Here is a 27,064-nt window from a genome sequence, read left to right on the forward strand (position 1 = left end):
TTCGAAGATTGATAGTAAAAACATGAGACGTCAAGAAAGTTGAAGGTATTTTCAAGAGAGAGGAAAGGACGGCTGGATTATATCAATTGTATTTTTTTGTTACTTACAGGAGAGAAAGTTGAGTAAAATCCGCTTCATGGTGTTCTGTGGCTCCAGAGGTGTAGTACGTACACCTAGCTTTGTGGAAATATGTCTGGGATGGCTGATCATGGTATATATATCCTGCACATATCTCAAAACTTCCATGTGTATGCTAAGCGATACCGTTTCTAATTAGAAGTGATATTGATCACGATTCTTCATACATAATAGTTTGGATATGCAATATATTGCTTCGATTATTCGATGAAGTTTTTCTTTTCGGAAAATTCTAAGGTGTTGGGCTGTTTGCTATACAGCCATTTTTTTGAATATTTTGGACCATTAGATTAATAATATATCCAATGACCTTGAATATTTAAAAAGTTGGTGACCTTTTTTTTTTGAGGTAAAAGAGGTCAGTCTTTATTGAGAATTTGGAAAATTACATATGATAACGTTCAGCTGCAATAGCAGCTAATAAGAAGGAAGGAGGAGAAAAATAAAAACATTCATGTACTAGAGAACTAGCATGTGCAGCCATTAGGTGTGCAACCATGTTGGCATCTCTTCTAGTGTGAGTAATCTGCAAATTGGGATTTGAAGCCAATATGGAGTTCAGATCCTCATAGATACGGCCCAGCAAGGAAGTATTAAGCCCTTCAGAGTTACATAGTTGTCGTTGCACCATCTCAGAATCAGTCTCTATTACAGCAGGTAACAAATTCTGATCTAAAGCAAACTCAATTGCCATCTTACATGCCAAAACCTTTGCATGTTCTGGCGAAATTAATCCAGAAAAAGGACGCCCACCACCAGCAACCATACTGCCATATTCATCACGAACCACAAACCCAACACTTCCCATTAGTGAGACATGGTGAAAAGAACCATCCACATTTATTTTCAACAAGCCAAATAAGGGAGCTTTCTATCGAGCAATTCTAGAACGACCACTCGCTTGAGTAATCGGTCTGGTATTATGAAATTGAAACTCATGCAATCTTGCAGTAGACTTAAGAAGCACATCAATAGCATGGCACCTTTTATTGTCCCAAACTCTGCTATTTCTCTCCTTCCAAATTCCCCACAATAGATAGATAAATTCCCCCAAATGCAGTAACGAAAGGTCATGGACACATAAACTTAACCAATGCAACAAATCACAAGATATTGCATAAGAACTTAAACATACTTGGGCCAACACTCCTTTACTTTGGAGAGCCTGCCTTGTAAAAGAGCAATCACGAGTAGGCCAACACTCCTTTACTTTGGAGAACCTGCCTTGTAAAAGAGCAATCACGAGTAATATGTAGTGTAGTCTCAACTGCACTATCACACAAAACACATACCTGTGACTCCAACACCACCCTTTTAGAAATGAGTCTTTCCATGGATGGGAGAATGTTATGGCACACTTTCCACATGTAAATCTTCGCCGAATTAGGAATCTTCACTTTCCATAATTTTTTCCAAAAATCAGTGTTACCTGATAGCTCAAAAGGTACACAAGAAGGAGAATGAGAGAAGGAGAACCTGTAAGCCGTTTTAACTGAATATTTTCCATCTCCTTCCAATTTCCAGACCAGTCTATCATCCACAAAGGTTGGTAACCTATTTACCCCTTAACCAAATCATTAGAAATTAATTATAGAATCTTTTTTCTCTAAAAAATAAAAAAGTAATGAGTCTTTTATTACTAATTAAGTGCATCATTAGTATTTTCCTTAATCGATTATAACTGAGGTCTACTTTGAGTAATTTGTCATTAAATCAAATAATTACTTATATGATGACAATATATTACCTTATAGATGTGGAAATTTAATCTAGATGTGGAAATTTAATTCTATTATGGTATTTATTCCACATATGATCATATTTATAAAAAAATATAAAAAAAGGAAGAAATGATGAAAATGTTGTAAAAAAATGTCCTCTTTTTGGTAATTACAAGGTCTAGGACCACATTTACACGTTTATGAATCATTTTATAAAATTAAAAATGAATGTGTTGTTTTGGGTGATAAATCTTCATATTTTAGACTAAATAAAGCATGTGTCCTCATTCATGTAATAGAGCTCTCAACTGTTTAATTGGGTGGTACATTGTGTAATGTTCCTCATTGAGAAAATAATTACATCACTGACAACGATTATTACGAATATAAGGATAAATGATCAAAAATATTGTAATAAATGTCCTGTTTGTGGTAATTACAAGGTCTAAGACAACATATACTACTTTATGAACTATTTTACAAAATTGACAACAAATGTGTTGTACAAGTGGTAAATCTTCATATTTCATACCAAATAGAGTATGTGTCCTCATTCACGTAATAGAGGTCTCGAATGTGTAATTGGGTGGTACCTTGTGTAATCTTTCTCATTAAGAAAATAATTACATTTTTGACAATGCTTATTACAAATATTATAAGGACAAATGATCAAAAATATTGTAATAAATGTCATGTTCGTGGTAATTACAAGGTCTAAGACAATATATACTAATTTATGAACTATTTTACGAAATTGACGAAAATGTGTTGTACAAGTGGTAAATCTTCGTATTTCATAACAAATAGAGCATGTGCCCTCATTCACGTAATATAGTTCTCAAATGTGTAATTGGGTTGTATCTTGTGTAATCTTTCTCATTGAGAATATAATTACATCTCTGACAACACTTATTACGAATATAAGGACAAATGATTAAAAATATTATAATAAATGTCCTGTTTGTGGTAATTACAAGGTCTAAGACAACATCTACGAATTTATGAACCGTTTTATAAAATTGACGACAAATGTGTTGTACAAGCGGTAACTCTTCATATTTATACCAAATAGAGCATGTGTCCTCATTCACGTAATATAGTTCTCGATTGTGTAATTGGGGTAAACATTTTGATATTTACTCCATTTAGGACAATATTTACATGTATATAGACAATATTACAAATTGATGACTATGTGTTGTTAAATTGGTAATATTTTTTTTTTTTAAATTGCCATGTGTCAAAATTTGAATGGATAACCTGATGACCAATTCATCAGGTTACCATTATATTAAATTGTTATATATTAAAAAAATAAAAATAAAAGGTATGGGATACGGGAGGGTATTGTAGCCTGTCTCCTTCTTTTCAGCGTCCGACGTTTTTTCTCCTCTTTTTTTTTTTTCCTTCGATCGTGTATGTCATGTTTCTCTAAATTTTTTTTTTCTTTTAGATTCGTTTATAATTTTATATTGAAATATGTAATAATGCCACATCATTATCCACATCACTTGGTGTTGTGTTGACATATCATTCAAACAACAAATCTAGACCATTGAACATTTTAAAATTTAATGGCTTACACGATGTGTCAAATTTTGTGTAAATTATGATGTCCATTGATCCAAACCCAAATATCGAAGGCTGAGATAACCTAATTGCACTGCTGGTATATAGAAAAATTTTGGATGAAATCTCGTGCTCAAAGAAATCATTGAAATGGAGCGATGTCTGATTCAGTGATTTTGATGGGATTGAACATATATACTAGCGAAACTGTAATTGCTGACTATCAAGAACGTTGGCGTGGAAGCAGGGACATTATCAACTGTGATGGACTTTGGTTCTCTTTGCTATAAGCCAGTTTCCATTCTTTTACGTACATTGTTAATTACTTCGATCATTCAATTCAGTAAAAGAATGTACGTGTTATTACCTAACTGAATGTTGTCTGCTTAATTTATGAAACATCTTCATTTTCACATCCATATATAGGGAGAAGATTGAAAAGATAAATCGAAAGATACAGACAAAATAAACAGGAACAGATCCAACACAACAAGGCGATCCATGATTATGGTCACAAGAACATAGATAAAGATAATGCATAAAGATTACAGGTCCACGAACACAGATAGGCCGGGACGATGCATGCATAAAAATAGATTAGGGTTACATGAACACAGAAGAAGCACGAACTATTATAGTTTATTCTTTGCGTCATTTTACGGGGTTGATCCACACGCTTCCCTCCCACATATCCTATTTGCGCAGTTATTTGAAATAGGATTTAGGGTCACCGCTCAAAGTCTTCCCTGTTAATCCTCTGGTCTCTTCCGGGCGCCTTCATGGTTTTCTTCTGCTATTCTGAAGAAGTTGAACCCGAAACGAGTTCAGCTATGCCCAAAGCCACAGCAGCTAGTTCCGCAATAGCGCCGGCAACAATGCTTCTTTTGAGAACCAAGAGTAACCGGACGACGCAGCACCATTCTCACCCTGTCCAGTCCAGAGCTTTCCCTGCTTTCATTAGCTCCCATTTCCGTCATCATCATTTTTTTTCCAAGTGAATCTAATTGATTTGGCAACTCACATGTACTCGGACAGTGCTTATATACAGATTCTGTAAGCTGTGGCAGACTGGCAGCGTTGGAACATCAGTTAACTACTACAAATAAAGTCTCCTCCACTTATTGGTCGGCGTTGCTTTGGCAAAGGGTAAAAGGAGTCACCGATTTCCCCCACTTTTCACCGATGGGGACCTCGGTTTCCCTTAGTTGGGAAGGTTTCAAGCAAATTAAAACACATGGCTAATGTCATATCCAAAGGTCTATATCTCTTTGGATTATGGATTTTACAATAACACATCGTTAAAAGATTCTGTCCGTACTCTCTATTCTCTATAAAGAATAATTGTCGTCTTCCTCACTCTTCTTATCAGCTTCAAGTCTCTGACTCTTCCTAAAAATCACATCAAATAAATGAACATATCTACCGCTAATAATTCAACCCCAACCTACTTATTGTCAAAAAAAAAAAAAAAACACCTGCTAACCACAAAACTTACCCTCATCATCTTCTGTAATTCTTGCCATCCGGTGGTTACAACGATCAACTAAATCATCACCCTTGTGGTTATATCAACCAAAGTGAGAAACTTGGTACAGGTGCTTTTTTTAATCTATTTTATTTTATTTTCGATGGCTGAGAATTATAACAATTAATTTTTCATGAATCAAACTAACTACATTTCATTTACGAATGAGACTTATGCCACTACATTTCATTATTTCAATATTATTAGGCTGATACGAGTGCTCTTATTTTTCTTAAATTTCGATGAAATTGGTGTTGTTTTCTTAAATTGAAACAATAAACCCTAATTAATGGGTGGGCGTTACTGAAAGGAAAAGTAATGATAGTGAATGATGAAGATGCTTATCCAACTCGTCCAAATTTCAGCTCAAATTAATACTCTCGTTTACCCTAGTAACAAGTTATAATTCCCTCATCCTATTGAACAGCAAAATGTAAATTTTCGGCTCAACTAATTTATTGAATTATAATATGCCATGATCCCCCTTTCCTACCCTCACAGCAACGACGCCGATGGCCTCTCTCTCTCTCTCTCTCTCTCTCTCGTAGACTTATCCTCCTCGTTCTTCTTGTCTCAACTGATCGCAACACCATCTCCCTCTCCTCCAATTCCTGCAACGTACACTCCCAAATTATAAAGATCTAACTCAATCAATCACAATTCACAAAACCTAAAAATCTAGAAACAAGATAAGAAAATTCGAGGGACTCACGAGGACGTCGAGATCGTCATGGATTGGGGAATCAAGGACGCCGGAGAAGTATGTGGATCAATGACGCATCAATAAAACTCCAGAAATTCTTCACATTTTTATGGGCTTAGAATCTCAAGCTGTACTTTCAGGATTTTCCTATCCAATTTTGTCCGACTGGTACAATCATGTCAGAATTTTAATATGGAACCAAATTCCCTGCTTGTAACCATAGAGATGGAAGCCGGGGCATTTCGATGAAATCCCATGCTCGACGAAATCACTGAAATGGAGCGATGTCTGATTCAGTGATTTTGATGGGATTGAACGCTAGCGAAACTGCAATTGGTGACTATCAAGAACGTTGGCATGGAAGCAGGGACATCATCAACTGTGATGGACTTTGGTTCTCTCTGTAATAAGCCAGTTAGACAGTTCCCATATTCTTTTACATTGTTAATTACTTCATTCAATTCAATACGTGTTTTTACCTAACTGAATGTTGTCTGCTTAATTTATGAAACATCTTCATTTTTACATCCAAAGAGAAGATTGAAAAGTTAACTCGAAAGATACAGACAACATAAACAGGAATAGATCCAACACAACAAGGCGATCCAAGATTATGCTCACAAGAACATAGATAAAGATAATGCATAAAGATTACAGGTACACGAACACATAGGGACAATGCATGCATTAAATTAGATTAGGGTTACATGAACACAGAAGAAGCACGAACTAGTACTAGTTTATTCTTTGCGTCCTTCTACAGGGTTGATCCACATGCTTCCATCCCACATATCCTATTTGCGTGCGCGCTTGTCTTGGAAATATTGTTTAGGGTCACGCTCAAAGTCGTCCCTGTAAATCCTCTCGTTTCCCCCGGGCGCCTTCATGGTTTTCCTCTGCTTTTCTGAAGAAGCTGAATCCAAAACCAGTTTAGCTGCGCCCAAAGCCACAGCAGCTAGTCCCGCAATGAACCAAGGGTTACCGGACGGTGCACCACCATTCTCACCCTGTCCAGAGCTTTTCCTGCTTTCATTAGCTCCCATTATTTTTCCTCAAGTGAATCCAATTTGATTTGGCAACTCACATGTACTCGGACGCTGCTTATATACCGATTCTGTAACCAGCTGTGGCAGCGTTGGATCACCGCTACAGAGTTGAGCAAAAGTCACCTCCACTTATTAGTCGGCTTTGCTTTGGCAAAAGCTAAAGGGCTTTTCTTTGGCAAAAGGAAGGAGTCACCTATAGTAAATTAAGGAGCACCTATAGTGACCTCGGATTCCCTTCCTAGCTAAGGTTTCAAGCAGATTAAAACACATGGCTATTTGTCATATCCAAAGGTCTATATTTCTTTGGATTATGGATTTTACAATAACATCTTTTCTCTACTCTTTATTGTCGTCTTCCTCACTTTTCTTACCAGCTCCAAGTCTCTAAGCCTAAGTTTCCATAAAAAAAATATGATTTTACACGTTGTGTCAAGCACTCAAGCTGTGTTGTCTTAATCATATTATGGATTTCTTTTTCTTTCCTTTTTTTTTTTTTTACTTTTCATTTCCCTTTTCTCATTTTCTTTTTTAATCTTCCTTTCTTCTTTTTTATACTTTTTTTTTTTACTTTCCTATTTTACTATACCCATTCATTTTCTTTAAGTTACTATGCAACGAACATAAGGACCCGGTCAAATTTTCACACTAGGTCTCTGAATTCTCAGGACCGGCCCTGTCTCTAACCATCTCCTCTTCTTTATCATATCAAATACATGGACATATCTACCACAAAAATTATCCTCATCATCTTCTTTAATTCTTGCCATCTCCCCAATGGTTACATCAACTAAATCAACACCCTTGTGATTACATCAACCAAAGTGAGAAATTTGGTACAGGTGCTCTTCTTTTGTTTTTTATTTTATTTCCAACAACTGAGAATTATAATAATTAATTTTTTGTGAATCAAACTTATGAAGGAGAGATGTATGCCACTAGATGTCAATACTATTGAACTGATAGGCGTGCTCTTGATTTTTTAAAATTTCAATGAAGTTGGTGCTGTTTTCTTAAAATTGAAACATTAAGACCTAATTAATGGGTGAGCGTTATAGAAAGGAAAATTAACGGTAGTGAAGGATTAAGATGCTTATCCAACAAAAAAAAATATAAGGAAAAAGACGGCACTGAAAAATCGGAAGAGTGCGCAAGAGAGAAAAAAGAAAAAGAAAAGAAAGTGTATACAGTGCACCAACATGCACTTGCATTAACAAGAATAGATGACTGTATAATATTAAACATAATTTTTGGTTATTCAAAAGGAATTGCCTATAAATATCAACGGCTCAGATATGCCAGAATTGCTAGTTCACTTACACAGGGCACTGTCGGTGCATAGAAGAATTTTTCAAAAAAAAAAAAAAGAGAAGAAGATGATTGGCAATAACAAATGAAAATGAAAACCAAATTTATCATAGACCATTAGATCTTACAATAGACTCATTTTAATCCGATTTAAACCTTAGTTTAGGTAAAAATCTAACTCAGGAGAGGATTCAGCCATTCATGTCCAAAATGAGTATTTAATCAATTTATCACCAATTGAGCAAATTGAGCTGAACATCTTCGCCATTATCTTAGTGACTAAGAGAAGTGCATTTCGTTCATGTGTTATTTGAAGATTTTACACTTTTGTAGCCTTGTAGGCTTGTAATCTCAAGCTGTACTTTCAGGATCCTGCTATCCAATTCAGCATGTCACAATTTTAATCTGGAACCAAATCCCTTATATAGCTTTATGTAGCGAAGTCTAGTACAGCGATTTCCATGGATGTGAACACGCTCCCAACTACGTTGGCATGGAAGCAGATACATCAACATGATGGGAGTTTGTTCTCTCTTTCAAGCCCAGTTTTCATTCTTTTACATTGTTACTTCAGTCAATTCAAGTAAACAGCATCAAGAATGGCATAACTGAATGTGTACGTTATCACCTAACTAAATCGGATATTTTTCGATAGTCTGCTTAATTTATGAAGCATTTTCATTTTCACATCCATAGATAGGTTGAAAAAGTTAAATTGAAAGACACAGAAACCATAGACAAGAACAGATCCAACACAGCAAGACGATCCAAGATTATGGTCACAAGAAACATGGATAAAGATGATGCATAAAGATTAGAGTTACACGAATACTGATAGGCCCGGGATAATGCATAAAGCTAGATTAGGGTTACATCAACACAGAAGAAGCACGAACTACTACAACTGAATGTGGGGTTGATCCACATGCCCACATTTCCTTGCGCAAGTCTTTGAAATAGGAAGCAGTGTCATGTTCAAAGTCGTCCCTGTAAATCCTCTGGTCTCTTCCGGGCGCCTTCATGATTTTCCTCTGCCCTCCTGAAGAAGTTGAACCCGAAAGGAGTCCCAAAGCTACAAAGTCCCGCAATACCGCCGGCAGCAACTGCTCCTTTGGACAACTCAGAGTCACCAGACGACGCAGCACCATTTTCAATTTCTTCGTCCTGTCGAGAGCTTTCCCTGCTTTCATTACCTCCCATTTCTTCCTTTCTGCTTTTTTTTTTTTTTTCGCAAGTGAATCCAATTGATTATGTGAAGGACTTGTACTCGGACGGTGGTGCTTATATACAGATTCTGTAACCTGTGGGGATTAATTAATGGCAGCGTTGGAGCACTTTCTAGCTTTGATCTTTTCGATTACCATGAAGTAAATGAATAATGGACTCCGTTCAACCACTTTCTTGATGAAAATATGAGGGGAGGGGGAGGAGTGCCTCCGCTACGACTTCCAATGTATGAGCTTTATTTCTATTTGAACTTTTTTTCTACGGTCAGTATGGCATTGTGAAATGAAGTTATCTTTCCTCATCAACGGTTAACATTGTAATTTTTGTTTAATTATATATAAATAGTGTAAATAAATATGATAACTTTATTCTCAATATTATAATTTTAATAGCATCCTTCATGATCCTCCTGCTTTAATCACTGAAGGATTGTTGGAGCTCCTAGAGCTAGGAGTTTCAATGCCCGGGCTAGTTTTTCTTTTTTTCGTTGTTTTCTGGGCTGTTTGCCCTTTTTGGAAAAAAAAAATTATAATTTTAATCGCAATTTTGATTCAAACAACTTCGTTTAGGGAAATTCTAGTGTAGTGGTGGATATCTCATACCCACATTTACAAAAGTGAGAACAAATTTTATTGTCAAAGTTGTAATTTGAGTCCTACTTTGTGTAATCTTAGTTCTAATAATGGTCTTATGACATTTTACAAGTTTTTGAACAAATTCGTTGTCAATGTTGTAATCTTAGTTCTTACGACATTTTTACAAGTTTTGAACAAATTTGTTGTTAATGTTGTAATTTTTTTTTTTTTTAAAGGGGTTTGAAACCCAACCTAACTGGGAGGCTCAGCCCCACGTCCGAATATTATTAATAGAAGAAGGATGATTGTACAACAAGGGGGACATATAACCTTCAACTCGAGTACTAGTACAAGAATCCTCATAGAGGACATCCTGGATAATCGTTGTAATTTTTATTTAACTATATGTAAATAGTGAAAATAAATATAGTAACTTTTATTCTCAATGTTGTAATTTTAATTCAAATACTTGTAAATTTTTGTTCAAATAATTGTAAATGAGGGTATCTCAGACCCACCAGTACACTAACTTTGTCTCCTTTGTTCAACCCTAGGGTCACTTGAATCGAGTCCATTGTTGTCTTGCTAAATGGGTTTTCTAAACCTCTGTACGCTTTGCTGCCCCAAATCCCCAACTGAACCCAATTCCCAATAAACTCCTTGTAGAGAGCCCTAGTGTTGACGGTAATCACAATATGGCAACTTATTCATGATCAGTAGTTCTTACAAAGAATTTCATGTATGTAAGACTTCTCTAAGATTTAGGAGGCCAAAAGAAGCAAAGCAAGAGTACGTACCAGTCCAGACGTACTCTTTTTTATATATACATGGTTACTGGTTACATATACATGTACGACCGCCGCCATATTAACAAAAGCAAGCCAGAGTTCTACGTACCAGTACTACACTGGTTTTTATTCATATACATCTATGTTACACATGGTACGTCATGTCCCTACTACTACTTGCTGTCAGCGTGGAGGCCTTGAAAATAGCCCTTAGGGTTACTCTCAAAGACGCCCCTGGATATTGTAGCATCTCTTCCGGGGGCCTTCATGGCTCCACCAGAACTGGCACCCGAGGACACTTGCCCTCCAGTTCTTCCTCCGCCACCGCCAGTTTTGGCACCTCCGCTGCCACCGCCTTTGGAACCTCCTGCTCCACTGCCACTTTTGGCACCTCCTCCGCCACTTTTGGCACCTCCTCCACTACCGCCACCCTTGGCACCTCCTCCACCACCTCCTTTGGCACCTCCCATATTGTAATTAAAACAAATGCACGTTCACCCACTTCTGTTTTGCTACTGCTTTGCTTTTACAGAGGACAATGCATGGTCGATATGGCTATATACTGCTGCATGCATGAGTCGGTCTCCAAACTTAATTAATTCATTAGTGTTGTCCAGGGCCTTCCATTAACCTTTTTCGTGTCAGTTGAATTTCTACCATAATCCTTTAGACTCGACTCGATGATAAACACGTAACCTGTCAAATTTAAATCTGTTACTGTACATGGTTCTTATCCCCTTCGGTATCGGCTTAGATCGAATACTTCGGATCGGACTGTTAGAGATATTGCTTCTTTACTCTCCTGGTTATATCTCCAAGTAATATAGACGTGTCGTTTGCATAGTTCCTCGTGTGGTTTAGATGATTAGCTAGTGCTGGTCCATCCATGCATTGGCGGTTCAGGAAATTCAGAGAGTTTTAACAGTCCTCAACTTTTTCTTGTTTTACCGTATAGAAATTCAATGGGTCTCCGATGTTAAATGATGGTTAATGACTTCAATTAATTTGTGAAAGAGTAGGAGGCATCGGTCCTTGGGTTTAAAATCTTCAAAGTTATGTGATATGGCACGGATTGTGGTTTAGGGTTCCAATCCCATTTGACTGACTCGTCCCCAAGTTTTTGACTTGGGATATCCCTATCAAAATACATCTTTTATTTGTAATCCCACGCTCAAATTGAACCATAGATTAGTTTCATCGTACGTGTATATGTGTACCACTGCATATAGCGACAATTCTTTCATAACTTTCATTGCGAATTCACATACCGTAGAAAAATAAAATTAAATATAAATATTAAAGGCTGAGATAACTTAATAGGTGTTGATTACTTGTACTATTGGTGCATAGAAGAATTTTCCTATTTTCAATATGTGATATTTTCCAAATAAAGTAGAATCAGCTTGTCAATTAATGGATGAAAAACTTGCTATTTTGAGTGATCGGTTAGATAGTTCGACTGATCGATACACAGGTGATTAAGAAAATGCAGATCGTTTTATTGATAAACTGGCTCTCACATCAGGAGATGAGATCTAGGTGCTTGTTCCTAGTTGGTATGGGGGATCTCCCAGGTAGCGTTGGATCCATCTCATGGGGCAAGTGCAGTTCTTCTATATTGCTGTCATTTGGTGAAGGCAACTCAAAAGTTTTTGTCAACTTGAGATGAAGACTAGTATACAATTTATTCTGAAATCATTTGACATTTCAATTGAATTTCAAGAGAGAAAAATAAATGTAAACAAATTAAACACAAGAAATTATGGCTGGCATTCGATTATCATTTCTACAGCTGCACCCATGAAATCAAGACCACCAATCCCCAGCAATTCCATAGCAAGCTCCGTCTCATTCCACTCATTCAGCTTCTTACTGATTATCTTCAAGACATGCACATCCACCTCCAACACCCAAGTTGGCATGCAAATCACCATCAAGCTTATGAATCCCAACAGATAAGCTCGCCAAGTGATCTCATCACAACGAAGTATTATCTGCCCTTTTAGTACAGTTACAATAAATTCCATGTGGGATCCAAGGATCTTCCGACGACGCTTGGATCCCCATGATGATGAGTCAACACCCCAAACGAAAGCTCCGCACAAGGATGCAAAATATGCAACCACATATCCTTTTAGCCATGCAACTTGTGGTGATTCTCCTTGACTGGAGCTGTGATCAGATACAAACCACGATGGTAAAAACTCTTCGAACAATGACTGCACCAGACCTAAGCCTCCGGATGACCATACTAAAGATGCTGCAAGGGAAGCCACAAGCTTACCCCGTGTCAGGTTTGAAGCCAGTTGAAAATGTCCCTGTATCCTCTTCATTTTCTTGCATTCCTCCACATTAAACCCGCTTCTTGTTATCTCTCCTACACATTCTATCAAGAGGGAAACAATCTCTTTGTTCAAGAAGAAGACGTCAGATAAATGTGGATAAACATGCATGTAAAGAATCCCAGGGGAAACAGGAGAAACACTGTCGTGAGCATGAGATACGATCCCATGGCCAAGAAGAGCTCCAATACCACCATTGTGTGAGAGAGGATTGGAATGCAGGCCAAGTATGGCAGTGAAGCAGCTTCTAAGAAGCTGCACAAAAGCCTGTTGGTTTTGGAGGAAGACAGTACGAGATGAAGAAAACACAAAGAATGCACTCCAACGCTTTGCTTTCTGGCTCCACAGTGAATACACAATTGGCATGCAAGGCCAGGGGCAACCTGCTGAGACGGAGGCCAATACCTGTGCAGGCAAATCCAGATACCGTATTGAATCTCTATCAGTTTTATATGCTATAGTCAGGCACAATAAGGCAGCCAGGGGCAATGGCAGTGTAGCTTGACCGCTTCCTGTGAGGACAAACCCTTCGTCATAATATATTGAAGAAATAGACTCTAGAACCAACTGATGATAAGAATTTTAATATCTATTTCTAGTATTATCTTCTTTAAATGGGAGTATAAGTTTATGCTCCTCAGTTGTTAACTTAAGTATGTACATCGATGTATGAACAAATGTTTTACAAACTTTTGACATTATTCACCATGCTTATTCACAAAATGTACAAACAAAAAAATAAATAAATAAATAAACAATGAGTAGAGACCTGAAGAAGCGCTTGAGACGTCAACAGCAGTGGCAGCTACAATTGTCTTTATCTTTTCCTCGACGAATGACAAATTTGCATCAGGGCAGGGCCAATCTGTTCCATTCATTGAAGCTGGTTTCCAAGTACCCCTGGTTACTTCAGCTGTCAAGTAGCTCACAATGGTTCCCAAAGATGCAGGAAGAAAATCAACCAAGACTTTGAGCCCTACAGAGATTAGGACAGATAGGCTTAGTAGTACTCTCTTTTTAGAATTTGCTGGCACATCAATTCACAAAAAGGAAGTTTTGTTGATGTTTTCACTTCCCAGGTACACACTCTCATGACTGCTTTCAAGTGGGTTCATTCCATTGAGTTATGGGAAATGAGATGACAGTACTACACTTACCCATAGCCAATTTGCGGGGAGAGAGTCTTCCATTGGCACAGGCAGTTAAAGCAGCATCAACCACATAGTGAAGAGCTGCCAGAATCTCCCAAGCAGGCAGTTTACCTAAGTAAATAGATTCATCTGCTTCTCTAAATGAACTGCAACTTCCAGAATTATTAGAATCTAAAGACTGTCTTCCTTGCTCCTTCTCTTTGAATATAAAGTTGAAAAGCTCATCAACATGGTGAGGAACATGAGTTCCGCGGGCAACTCCAGAGAGGGTTGAAGATATGCATGCGTTGTGCTGATTGTACCAGGCTTTCAATTTTGGAAATGAATCAATGTAGATGGGGTGTGCAGATGATGAGCTTGCAACTGATGATAATCTCCTTTTATTACAATCCTCAGGAGCATCTCCAGACGAAGTAAGGTGGGAGTTTCGTATTAGTAGAAGGTATTCAGGAGTAAGGTTGGATCCAACTGTTGGTATATCTGCTGGTCGAGCTCCAAAGCAACGATCAAACCTCCACAGTTTTAGAAAAAGAGTAAATCCATTAGAAAACACAGTATGAGCAGAAGTCTCATTTTCTGTTGTCTGACTGCCTGAGATACTGGGTACACATGACCCAAAAATCTCACAGATTGCCATTAATGAACATGCTAGTTGAGGAACCTGGCAAAGACAGTACAAAACCAAATGAAATTTCAATTGAATTATATTTTGATGCTATGCATAGTGTTCGCGCTGGTACTTGGAAATGGCAGACTTGCTGAAAGAAAAACAACAGCGGAATAGATGAAAGTGACATGTACCATGCCAAGTAGCGAGAAAATCTTGATACTATCAATGGTAGAGATCCCAGAAAGAAGTGCATTTAGCACTGAAGCATGACCTATGAGATGGCTGCCACTTTCAGAATGATTTGTAGAAGATGGAGGAGACAACAACCTAATAATAAAATGAGCAGTGTGTTCCTACATGAGATTCAGAGCTCAACTTAATCAGAATGACTAGAAAGATAGAATTCCAAAGTTACCAACTATTACCAAACACAATAAGATTAATTACCTGTACATTCCAACCTTGAGTGAGGGAGGCTCCACAAAGGATGGTAGCTGCTGATATCTTTTCATAATCTGATCCACTGACGGCTATCTCAAATATCTTCTCGAGCTCTGTTAAGCTTCCACCCAAACAATGAGCTTACATTCAATAGCTTACATAATGTCATCAATTCAGAAAAATACATAGAAGCTTGTAAGTGTTTTTCAGAAATTAGAACAGAAAAATGTATGATTTTAGTTAATATAACCCATGAGGAATAAGTTTGTACCTTGATGCAGGAGTTGAAATCAATGCCTTGGTCATTACTGGTGTAAGCGGTGCCCCCTGCATTAATGACGACCAACAAGGCACTTGGGAAGGTACATTAGAAGGTAATTCATTGATGCATCCTTTAACATAGCCTGGCCAGAAATATGCTGATGTGTCTAGTAGGTTTCTTGCTATACAAGCCTCAACAATCAGATGACGCATGTTTCCTGCTGAAACAAGGAGATGGAACAATGTTTAGGAGAGAATCACATGAGATTACAATAGAGTGCCGATTTTAAACTTCTGTAACTGAAAGCTCAACTTAAACCTAGAACTAGTTTTACTTACAGTAGTCTACAGATACATCGTCCATACTGATGCAATCCAAGTACGCACTTTCAACACTAGTCCCTGAAATAAAGAACATTGCTTTTGCAGCAGCGCGATTTGCTGCAGAAACTGCAGAACGAGGGGGAGCCAGGAGTCCTATAAAGTTTCCCAGCATTTGTAAGCTGGAGACTAAATCGTGGTGGGACTTTCCCGTACCCTTTTGTTTCTCCTGTTGATTGGCAAAACTATAGTCTGTCTTGTCTACTTTTGCACTTTCATCTTCATCAATAAGACTGGCAACCACGAGTGTAGTGATAGACAGCAACATGCTAATGCGCGAATCATGATGAGGCACAGGTGAATCGATAGGATTCCTCTCCTAAACAGGTTAATGGAAATAGAAAACAAAAGGCAATCAGCTAGATTTCTTGAAATGATATTGTAAGAGATCAACGAGGAAGCGATACTTCATTCAGTCAGAGTGAAAACAATTTTGACAGTAATTGAGTATAGCTCATTGCACCAAGAACTCAACCAACCAAAGCATGTATTTCCTTGCTGACTAAGTGACTATCAACTTAACAACAACCAAAAAAAAAAATGTGTTGAAGCAAAGAATATCACGGTCAAACAATAAGACTCTCTAACCCTTTGGACAAGACGAAGTGCTGCAATCCATAGGTACAAAAAGGTGTCATGCCAAGTGGCACAATTTATGGCTCGAAGAATCTTGATCAAACCTGAAGAGAGAAAAACTTTTATTTCTGTACATATACGTTGTGAATAATTGGTATATAACGATTAATCTGATATAATAACAGCTTTACCTGTGAGAATATCAATTAGACTCGTTGCATTAATGACCCTTGTAAGAGTCAAGGCATCTTCTAGTACCAGATCAAGTGGAAGCCATATGGTAGAGCGACCAGTTCCATGGCATAGTCCAACAGAAGAATCCCTAATCTCATGGCACTTTTGCACTGAACATGAACGCAGTTTGCATTTAGTTGAGTCTGTGCAAATATCAGAAGCCAGCTGCAGAAGTGCCTCAGGACTAGTAACTTTGGCATGTTTCAATGCTGATGAATCTTCTGCGAGCAGCTGTAATTGCTTTATAAAACCCTCCCAGTGTGTAGGCCTGACACAATGGCAGTGAATTTAATTTCAAGCAAACAGAATATCGAAGGTGTCTCATATTCTCATAGCCTCATGTTCTTTCACTTCTACTATATGACACAATAACCACACAATCCATAAAGTTTGAATAAGGATGTGTACATGTTTTGTTTTGCCAAGTTCAGAATCTTGGAAGTCAACTTGTTTTGCAGAAATTGTGTGATTAACTCAATAGCCATCACAGTATTCCGACTCTGCAATCTCTCATAGCGTTCATTACCCTTCTCGTAACCATCTATCTCCATTTCTTGGGGTTTAATTACCCATCTAGACTTCTTTTCTGGGTCATCATGTTCCAGCAACCCCTCATCATCCAATGATGCATCAATCAACTGCCACACAGTTGAGAAGATGAACCCAACGACAATAGTCCCAGCATCACTAGTTTGAAGACCAAAAGTCTGGGACAAATCAAGGATATCATCTATTGATTTCATAACCCTGTATAACAAAGATAGGTCAAACAATGCAAAAGAAACAACCCCAATTAGACACGTGAAAAACCCCAGAAACTCACATTTGATAATTAGGCCAATTTATCTGAGATCTGAGTGAGAAAGCATGCCTCTTTAGGAGCTCCATGTAAAGTCTATAAGCTGCAGGCTGGAATCGTCGACTCGGAATAACCCTGTAAAACCAATCCATGCATGTTTATGCCCCATGAAAATGCAACCATATTCATCCAACAAAACGCGAATTGAAAATGGAAACAAAGACCTGGATGAAAGCAGTGCAAGAACAAGCATAGAGGGCACCATGTTGTATACCATGGCCTTTTCGAGAAACTTCCACAAAATGGGCACATTGTTTTCCCAACAAATGTATGAGACCATCACATTGGCGAGCTCCGTTGAGGGCAGGGACACCCCTGCCGAGCTCAAAATCGACGAGACTTCCACTGACCAGAGCAAAGGATCACTACCCTTTTCTTGAGCCTCCTTGGTTTCCTGTATGACATTATCCCAGAGGCTGCTTTGCTCGAAAAAAGCCATTTCTCAGTCACATTGGCGTGAGAGTGATTCTGAGAAACTGAGCAATGCAGACTAGGACTGCAACTTTGCGTTCTGTGCATGTACGTGTTTTAGGTGCTAAAACTTAGGGGTATGATCGGTCAACCATGGAGAAAGTCAAGATGGTGTAAGATTGCCACCTGTGTACAATCTTGTTGAGATTTAACTAATGGATTATTATTACATTTTTGGCAAAGAGCTAAAATTTTGTTAGATTGCAGTTTTGGACCTTGGGTTCATGTGCTTATAACAATGGATGTGATTTTCTAGTGGACATAGCAACTCTGAACCTTTCACTACAAAAATAAGTTACTTCTGGCAATGAGACTAATTTACACCAGATTTAACACATACATCTGCCGCCTGAAAAACAAATTGAAAATCGGGGTTGAGGGAAGGGAATTTACATCTCATTTTCAACTATGAGTTCGGCAGCTGCTCCCATTGTACCAACTCCACCAATCTCCAACAAGGCTATAGCAAGTTCTTCCTCATTCCATTTCCTTAGACCATTACTCAGTCTCTTCAATACTTGTACATCCATTTCTAGCATCCAATTTGGTGTGCAGCCTACCATTAGAGTTACGAAACCAGACACGTAGGCACGCCACGTTGCCGAATCACAACCAAGTGATATCTTCCCATCAAGTGCACTTGCAAGAAATTCCATGTGGGTGCCAAGGATTTTAGGCCGCCGTTTTGATGCTGCTGATGATGAATCAACTCCCCAAGCAAAGGCTCCACAAAGCACTGCAAAGTATGCAAGTGCATAGCCCCCAAGCATGGCTACCATTCCTTCTGACCCTTGTTTCTGCTCAGACCAGTGCATAGATATAAACCAAGAAGGCAAAGTTTCTTTGATCAATGACTGAACCAGACACAAGCCTCCTGTTAACCATACTAAAGACGCCCCAAGTGAAGCTGCTAGTTTCACCTGAGTCATTGCTGTAGCAAGTGAAACCTGTCCATATCTCATTCCATTTGTGGTCTTTGACTTGGGAAGCACACTACATGCTATCTCTCTTACAGAATGCATCAAGATGGTAACAATCTCTTCGGTCATGAAGACAATATCTGCTATTGACCGGTACACACGTAGATAAAGAATTCCTGGTGCAACAGGTGAAATTTCACCACAGAAATGGGATCCGAATCCATGGCCAAGAAGTGCTCCCACACCACCATTGCTTGAGGTTGGAGTGGCATCCAGGCCAAGTGTCGCAGTAAAGCAGCTTTTAAGAAGCTGAACCACTGACTGGCTGTTCTGCAGGAAAACGGTTCGAGATGCAGAGAAGACAAGGAAGTCACTCCATCGCTTCGCCTTTTGAGTCCACAGAGATGCCACAATTGGCATACAAGGCCATGGACAACCAGCTGCAAGGGACTCCAAGGTGGGGCCAGCCAAACTGAGGAAACGTTCTGATGCTCTGTCGATCTTGTATGTAATGGTAACACTTACAAAGGCAGCTAGAGGTAGTGGAAGTGTAGCTGGAGAGCTTGTCCCTGTAGAAGTCAAGACTCAGTCAAATATTCAAGGGAAGATAGATTTTTATTGTGGTTGTAATTAAGACTGAAAGTGCTTCAAAAAATAAAATTATAATAATGATAATACCTGCAGCAAGGCTAGGGATATCAACACCAGTAGCAGCTAGGATTTTCTTGATCTGTTCCTCAACATAGGATAGATTCACAGCCGGACTGGGCCAGTCAGTTCCATTCATAAAAACTGGTTTCCAAATTCCTCGAGTTACTTCAGCAGAAAAGTAGCTCACAATGGTCGCCAAACATGCAGGAAGAAAATCAGCTAAATCTTTAAGCCCTGAAATAGTGAAAACTCTTCATTTAATAATGGAGGTATAAGTTTGTAATGATTTTTTCTCTCTTAAAACTGAATGCCACAACTAGTATACAATTTCAGTTCTTGTATATTTACAGATTAAATGAAGACAACTTGAGTAAATCTTAAATAACCTGTTGCATAAAATTGATTGATAACGTTGTGGCCAATATAAACTGGATCATTCTTTCAGGATTAAGTTTATGAAAAATCACCACTTAGAAACTATTTCACATATCCCTTAGATGTGGCTATACACACACACACACACACACACAATTCAGCAACCCCAAGAAAATAACACAAGGTGACAAGGCTAACCTGTAGCCAGCTCACGAGGAGAAAGTCTTCCATGAGCACAGGCTGTTAGAGCAGCATCAACCACAAAGGGAACAGCTTCTAGGATATCCCAAGCAGGTAATTTAGGTCTTAGAGAGTTGTCTTCGTTTCCAGGTCCAGAAGAACTACCACTTGGAGAATTCACAGAAGTTCCAGACTGGTTTCCTCTACTGATCTTTTTGAACATCATGTTAAGAAGCTCATCAACAATCTGATGGACAGGGGTTCCATGCACAAGACCAGAGAGTGTTGAGGCTATACATGCTTGATGCTGCCGATACCAAACTTTTAGTTTTGGAAAAGAGTCTACAAATACAGGTTCTGGATATGATGAAGTTGCAACAGCAGACAATCTCCTTTTATTTCGATCCTGGTGAGCAGTTACAGAAGATACCAGGTAAGAGTTTCTTACTGACAGGAGGTACTCAGGTGTTAGTCGGGATGCAACTGTGGGTACATCTCCTACCCCATGCTCAAGAGGAGGATGATTAAACCTCCAGAGCTTCAGAAGGAGAGTGAATGCATTTGAAAACACAGCATGGGCAGAGATTTCTTCTCCTGTTGCTAGAGTCCAAGAGAAATTGGGAACACATGAACCAAACACCTCACAAATTGGCATCAACGAACATGCAAGTTGTGGGACCTGATAAGAAATTAAGGAAACTAAATTACATTAGTTTAAATCTGAGATGAAGGTCACCATGAAAATCCAACCTTCCCAGACCAAAAAACAGAGATAATTAATGAAAAAGGCTTCTGATTATGATGAGAGGGGAGTGTTTGCAACCTCTTCCGCTTAAAATACTTAAGCAGCTTGCAGAGGTGCAGGGGTGAAGAAGCTTTGAGATAGAGTAAGGTTTTAGTTAGCTTTATGGGCATCTGTTTCTGTTGCGTTATAAACTACAGTCGTTCTTCAATTCTGCCAGATTAAGGCAGCTGTAGTTTAAGGTTTTGATTGAATAGGGTGGTTTGTTCTTTAGGCAACCTACCTTTGATGCAGCTTTCTGGTTTTTCCTGTTGTTTTGCAGTTGTGAACATGTTGTCCATTTTTAATGTATCATTCTTTGTGATCAACAAAAATGGTTTATTTCCAAAAAAGGAAAATACATGAACAAAAGTTATCCCAGGTCATACACAGACCAAATTGAATTCAATTCAATTGAGATCAATAGTCAAAATGACACTGATTAGACCACTAAATGCAGGGATCTTTTCCCTATCTATTTGACCTCTATCCGACCAGCCTGCTTCAACTTTCCTGATGTTGGCAGCTAAGAAGCAGAGCTGGAAGAGACAAAAAAAAATATTTATGCTTGAATTACTAGGCCTGCTGCAGGGTTCCTTACTACCAGAGAGCATTGATTAAAATCTACAACATCATGTGTTATACTACATTTACACTTCAAATTTTCTTAGCTTTCCCCTTTCCTTAATGAAATTACTGATCTAAATCCAAAAGGAAAATCCAATCAAAAGCCAAATTGATATTTGAGACAGACGATTTACTAGCACTCTATGTTTAAAGTGAATTAACTACAATAATGGGTGCTCAATCACTAACTGTAGCTATAAGAAGTCCTAACAACCTTATTTCTTATCCTTCACTTTTGGTTAAGGGAAAGTTAAACATACCAAGCCATGTAAAGAGAAAATCTGAACACAGTCAACAGATGCTATTCCAATAATGAGGACGTTCAGCATTGGAGCATAACCTATCAAATGGCTATCACTCCCAGAATAATCAGCAGGAACCGGAGGAGACAATAATTGAATGATAAAATGAGCAGTATGCTCCTGCATAAAATGTGAACCATAAATTAATCAGAGAGTGATTGATTCAGAAAGCATGGCAAGATGCATTATGATCAAAACAACATGAAATGCAACAAAGCTACTGCCTTGTATTATTGTAGAAAAGGAATACAAGTTGTTAATCATTTTCTTCACCTGTATATTCCAACCCCTAAGCAGTGAGGCCCCACATAAAATGGTAGCAGCAGATATCTTCTCATCGTCTGATCCATTGATTGCAATTGCAAATACTTTCTCGATTTCTGCTAAGCTTCCATCAAATCCATGAGCTTAAATTCAGTAGCTTTACCTTTGGGTAAATTTACAAAAAAGAGCATCTGATATACCTGGCTTCAGGAAAGAAAAAGGAGTAACTGAAGACCAGGCCATAGGCAAAGAAGTTAAAAAGGTAATCTAAAGTCATATGTGCCTGCAAAGCTACCCTTTAATCTTTTATACACCAGATGACCAGAACCACCATAGATTATGATTCATAGTGCTAGTGACAAAAGATATAAGCATTTGTAGGCCACATTGTTTAAATTCTTAAAGTTGTATCCATCATAATAATGCATTATCCACAATTGGCTAACAAGTCGAGAAATTACTAATTGATTGGCCCTTCCGTAAAGTGGTAATATGCTTTAAGGATTCAAACATATACCATAAAAATACAAAACTCCCTATGCATTTATATTTGACAGAGGTAATATAGGAACAATAGCTTAAAGCCAGAGAAGCAGCAGAGACCATAACCTTTTCAGAAATGATTCACTATGATAGAACTCTAAAATTTGTGGAAATGAACTGGCTAAACTATCAAAGTTATAACAAATTCTATGTGTTAAGAGCTCATATACCTTGAAGCAGGAGTTGAAACCAAAGCATTAACCACGACCGGAGTAAGGGTAGCCACCAGCATAAATGTTGACCAGCCAGGCACTTGAGTTGGCACACCATGAGGTAACTGGTTTATACGTCCATTGACATAACCTGGCCAGGAATATGCAGATGTGTCCAGTAGATTTCTAGCAATGCAGGCCTCAACTATCAAATGGCGCATGTTTCCAGCTGTAAACAAGCGCATCAACCTAAGATAAGAACTCCAAACAGATATACAGACTGCACATAATAAAATACAACATCAAACTTGAAGCTGTGTATAAATGAGAGCTAGATATTTTACTCACAAAAGTTGATGGGCATTTCCTTCATACTGATGCACTCAAAGTATGCACTCCCAATACTGACACCTGAAAGAATCAGCATCGCTTTTGCAGCAGCCTGATTGGCAGCAGAAACAACAGATTGAGGAGGAGTCAGCAAACCCTGATAATCACCCAACACCTGTAAGCTGGAGACTAAATCATGGCGGCGGTTTCCTGGAAGCTCTTTTTCTTTCCAGCTGTTGATGGAACCACATTCTACTTCATTGGTTGGTAAAGTTTCCTCCTCAATCAGATTAGCCACCACAAGTGTTGTGATACACAACAGCATGCATAAGCGAGTGTCTAGGCGAGGCACAGGGCCCTCTATTGGGTCCCTTTCCTAAATAACATAAGAAACCATGACTAAGATTTTTGTTCCTGATATTGATCATCAAGAAAGAAGAGGATGATTGTTAAATCCATTCAAAGCAAATACAAACCCTTTGTACAAGGCGAAGAGCTGCTATCCAAAGACCTAAAAAGGTGTCATGCCAACTTGTGCCATTTATTGCTTGAAGGGTATTGATCAGACCTACAAAATGAAACCTCTTATTCTCACAGACAATGGTTTTTTTTTTTTTTTTTTTCAAATTCAAATTCAATTGTAATTTGAAATACTATTTTGAGCACAAGGATTAAAAAAAACTGTGTTTACCAGTAATATTTTCAACAGCACTTGTAGCGTCAACTTGATAACCATCCATTGCATCTTCTAATACAAGATCAAGAGGAAGCCACAAAGCAGAACGACTAGCCCCATTGCACAGACCAGAAGAAACCAGAGAACCAGAAGCCATAACTGCATGAAACTTTTGCAAAGAACTTGTTTTGTATTCTCGAGACAATACGAAGTGACTGCTTGAAGTCAACAGCATAAGAGCCTCTGGAGTAAGAGTTTTTGAATTTCTTATTGCTAATGAGTTTGATGCAAGCAACTGTAACCGCTGAATAAAACTTGTCCAATGTGCAGGCCTGGAAAAGTGGGGCAACATGTTAAGCATATCTTGCACAGTTTCAGAAGTATCAAGGACTTGCTGAAAAATGGGATCAAATGTAAAAACCCAATCTATTCTACTCACTCAAACTAAAAAGAACAAAATCTGTGGAAAGCAAAAAAACATTAGTTCATGTACATGTCAGCATTGTCTTAAGAGTATTTAAAATAATTTGAATAGTACAAAATCCCATCAATGCTTGAAAAATCAAATTAAACTAATCCAAACATCCAATCTAAGATGAATGGACAAAGATCGATAAGCAATCATTAGGGGGAACAGATACATACAAGTGTCGGCGAGCCAGGTAAAGAATTCTTGATGTTACTTTACTTTGAAGGAATTGCCCAATTATCTCAATAGCCATGACAGTATTTGCATCCTGCATTATCTCATTGTATTCCCTCCTCTTCTCATAATAACTACCATGGTAGTCTATCTCCATTTCTTGATGTTCAATTTCCCATCTGGACTTCTTTTCCAGGGTTCGGTTCAACAACCCTTCATCGTCTAATGATGCATCAAGCAATTGCCACACATTTGCAAATAAAAACTCGACCACAAGAACTCCAGGTTCACTCACTGGAAGACCAAATATTCCAGAAAGATGAAGAACAGAATCTATTGATTTCATGATCCTGCATGAAGAATAAAGATTTCAAATTCGAGATACAAGATAACTGTTATTGCTACTGTCGGTAAATGTCAGCTAAATCATTTCTTTACTAAAATCAGAACTTACATTTGATTATTTGGCCCATTTATCTGAGACTTAAGGGTAAAAATGTGTCTCTTAAGGAGTTCCATGTAAAGTCTATAAGCCACTGGCTGGGAACATCGACTTGGAATGACCCTGTAGAAAGAAAGGTGAACAATTTTTCATATAACCATTGGCCATAAAAGTAAGACCAGTAACTACTATGGTACGAGAGAGCTCTATTCATGTCAAAGATATGGCAAATCAGTTTACCAATTTCCTACAATGTAAAGGGATTTTGGAACAAGCAGTACTCCACAAGTTAAAGCCTAAAAACAGCTATAAGATACACTATGAACTTTCAATCAACCAAATGATGAGGGTTTGTATACACTAAAAGAAATTGAATAAAACATCAAATCATTCTGAATTGGTCCTCATCTGGACAGAGAACAATGAAAAACATGTCAACCCAGTACTCAACACATCATTTGAAAATGTGGAGGATAGGCAAGAAAAGTCAGAAAATTTATAGTTGAAAGAAAATTAGAAACCGCATTTATAGGGCATTCACTCCACTAGTCCACTGAGCATAACAGAACAATAAGGCCCCAGTTTGGCCAAAATTTCTTCCTCGTCGAAAATAACAACACAGCATGATTGAAATTCTGCTATCACTTTCATTTCATTCAGTTTCCAAGAAACCACAGCTCTGAAGAATCATCAAACACAAACACTAAAGACCCATTGAAACAAAAAGACAAATCAATCAAACAGTTGGTGTGGGATGTAAAAAAAAGAAGACATCTTTAAACAAATTCACCACCTCAACCCACCAAAAACACCAAAACCCAGAAGCCAGAATCTTCCAGCACCAATATTGAAATCAAAAGCACAAACCTTTTTGAAAGAAGAGCAAGAACAAGCATTGGAGGCACAATATTTAACATCAAGGCCTTCTCCAGAAACTTCCACATAATGGGCACATTATTTTCCCAGCAAATGTGGGAAACCAATACATTGGCTAGCTCCACTGAGGGCATAGACACTCCCCTTGATCCCAAGTTGGAGGACAACTGTATTACCCAAACCAGAGGATCACTACCCTTTTGTTGGGCCACTTTGGTTAACTCCACCACACTATCCCAGATACCAGACACCTCCATTTTTTAGCCAGTTTAGTTTCTGAGGTTGGTGGTGGTGGTGAGAGAGAGAGAGAGAGCACAAAAGTAGTTACTGTGAGGGAGAGGAGAAGAGGGAGGTTTTGTTTGTTTCTTTGTTTTTGGGTTGTGAAAACTTGGCATATAAATGGTCAGAAATTGGGAAAGTCAAACTGGGTGAGGGATAAAACTGGGTTTATGTGTTTTTCTTTCATGCATATAGATTATAGCATGTGTGCCATGTGGGAACAATTCTAATCAGATTCTCATTAGCATCTCCATTTATCATTTTGGCCCTGGGTTAATTGATTTCATCATCTAGAATGAGGCTTAAATTGACATTTGAACATTCTCCTTAAGATTGATTGGTACTTTGTTAATGTTAAAGACTTAGAGGCAAACTCATGTCCCACCCAAGGTAGGTATAAACAGATCTCAATGGATCCAAGCCAAACTGCTTAGAGCAAAAATGTAATTTCACTGTCCAAGGCCATATCTGGTCCACTAATCATCACCAATCCACAATGTCTTGCACCAGGAGATCCCTTATCAACTCATTTCATGGATAGAGTAGTAGAACAACCATAGTGGTTAGGGTTGGTGGGAGAAAAGGCCAGATGAGTGATCATATCCCCACTAGAGAATATAGAGTTGGTCCGCCAAAAAGTGACCATAGCTCATAATTAGCATTGTCACATAGAGATTGTGCTACTGCTTAGGCTTTAGGTATGGGAAGGATAAGTTGGTCCTTCCCTTCCCCCACTTTTCCATTCATGGAAAAGACTGGGAAGCTCTTGCTTTACTGTCACAATCCTAGTTACGGTGGACAGTAGAGGATGCATATATGAGTAGGTAAGAGCGCTGGTGCCCCTGTCATCTATCCTAGTCCTTAATTAGTTAGTTAGTCTCAACCAAAATCTTTACACAATTAATGTTGATTATATATTACGGCTATCTTCATGAACATAGGGACGTTATTGTTTACTTTTTGATAATTGGATCAACTGTCATCAACAACCAACTAGCAAGCGAAGAAAAAAACAAAAACAAAAAAACTTGTTTTACAATAGGATAGACAAATTAGGCCTCCCGCCTGTGTGAATCATGCTATCTGTTGTGTCCCTTGTA

At 38.3% G+C, this 27,064-nt stretch overlaps 3 protein-coding genes across 3 annotated transcripts; all 3 read right to left on the reverse strand.

Moving 5' to 3' along the window:
• Positions 1–10,555: 10,555 nt before the first annotated feature.
• On the reverse strand, positions 10,556–11,195 carry LOC112196657 (glycine-rich cell wall structural protein 1.0-like). Its single transcript, XM_024337069.2, has one exon. The coding sequence runs from the start codon at positions 11,065–11,067 to the stop codon at positions 10,771–10,773; it is 297 nt and encodes a 98-aa protein (XP_024192837.1). The 5' UTR covers positions 11,068–11,195; the 3' UTR covers positions 10,556–10,770.
• Positions 11,196–12,090: 895 nt separating this feature from the next.
• LOC112196639 (mediator of RNA polymerase II transcription subunit 33A) lies at positions 12,091–17,946 on the reverse strand. Its single transcript, XM_024337041.2, has 12 exons — positions 17,617–17,946; positions 17,417–17,527; positions 17,002–17,340; positions 16,551–16,861; positions 16,372–16,463; positions 15,742–16,102; positions 15,413–15,623; positions 15,148–15,262; positions 14,892–15,053; positions 14,097–14,751; positions 13,709–13,915; positions 12,091–13,451 (listed from the first exon to the last, which is right to left on the reverse strand). The coding sequence occupies exons 1-12, from the start codon at positions 17,889–17,891 to the stop codon at positions 12,358–12,360; spliced, it is 3,933 nt and encodes a 1,310-aa protein (XP_024192809.1). The 5' UTR covers positions 17,892–17,946; the 3' UTR covers positions 12,091–12,357.
• Positions 17,947–18,150: 204 nt separating this feature from the next.
• On the reverse strand, positions 18,151–26,205 carry LOC112196638 (mediator of RNA polymerase II transcription subunit 33A). Its single transcript, XM_024337040.2, has 12 exons — positions 25,677–26,205; positions 24,822–24,932; positions 24,370–24,717; positions 23,740–24,056; positions 23,525–23,616; positions 23,067–23,424; positions 22,737–22,947; positions 22,033–22,147; positions 21,718–21,879; positions 20,068–20,728; positions 19,522–19,728; positions 18,151–19,412 (listed from the first exon to the last, which is right to left on the reverse strand). Exons 1-12 carry the CDS (start codon positions 25,940–25,942, stop codon positions 18,313–18,315), a joined length of 3,948 nt encoding a protein of 1,315 aa, XP_024192808.1. The 5' UTR covers positions 25,943–26,205; the 3' UTR covers positions 18,151–18,312.
• Positions 26,206–27,064: the final 859 nt, after the last annotated feature.

Source organism: Rosa chinensis, chromosome 4, assembly GCF_002994745.2.
Source record: "Rosa chinensis cultivar Old Blush chromosome 4, RchiOBHm-V2, whole genome shotgun sequence".
NCBI lineage: Eukaryota > Viridiplantae > Streptophyta > Magnoliopsida > Rosales > Rosaceae > Rosa > Rosa chinensis.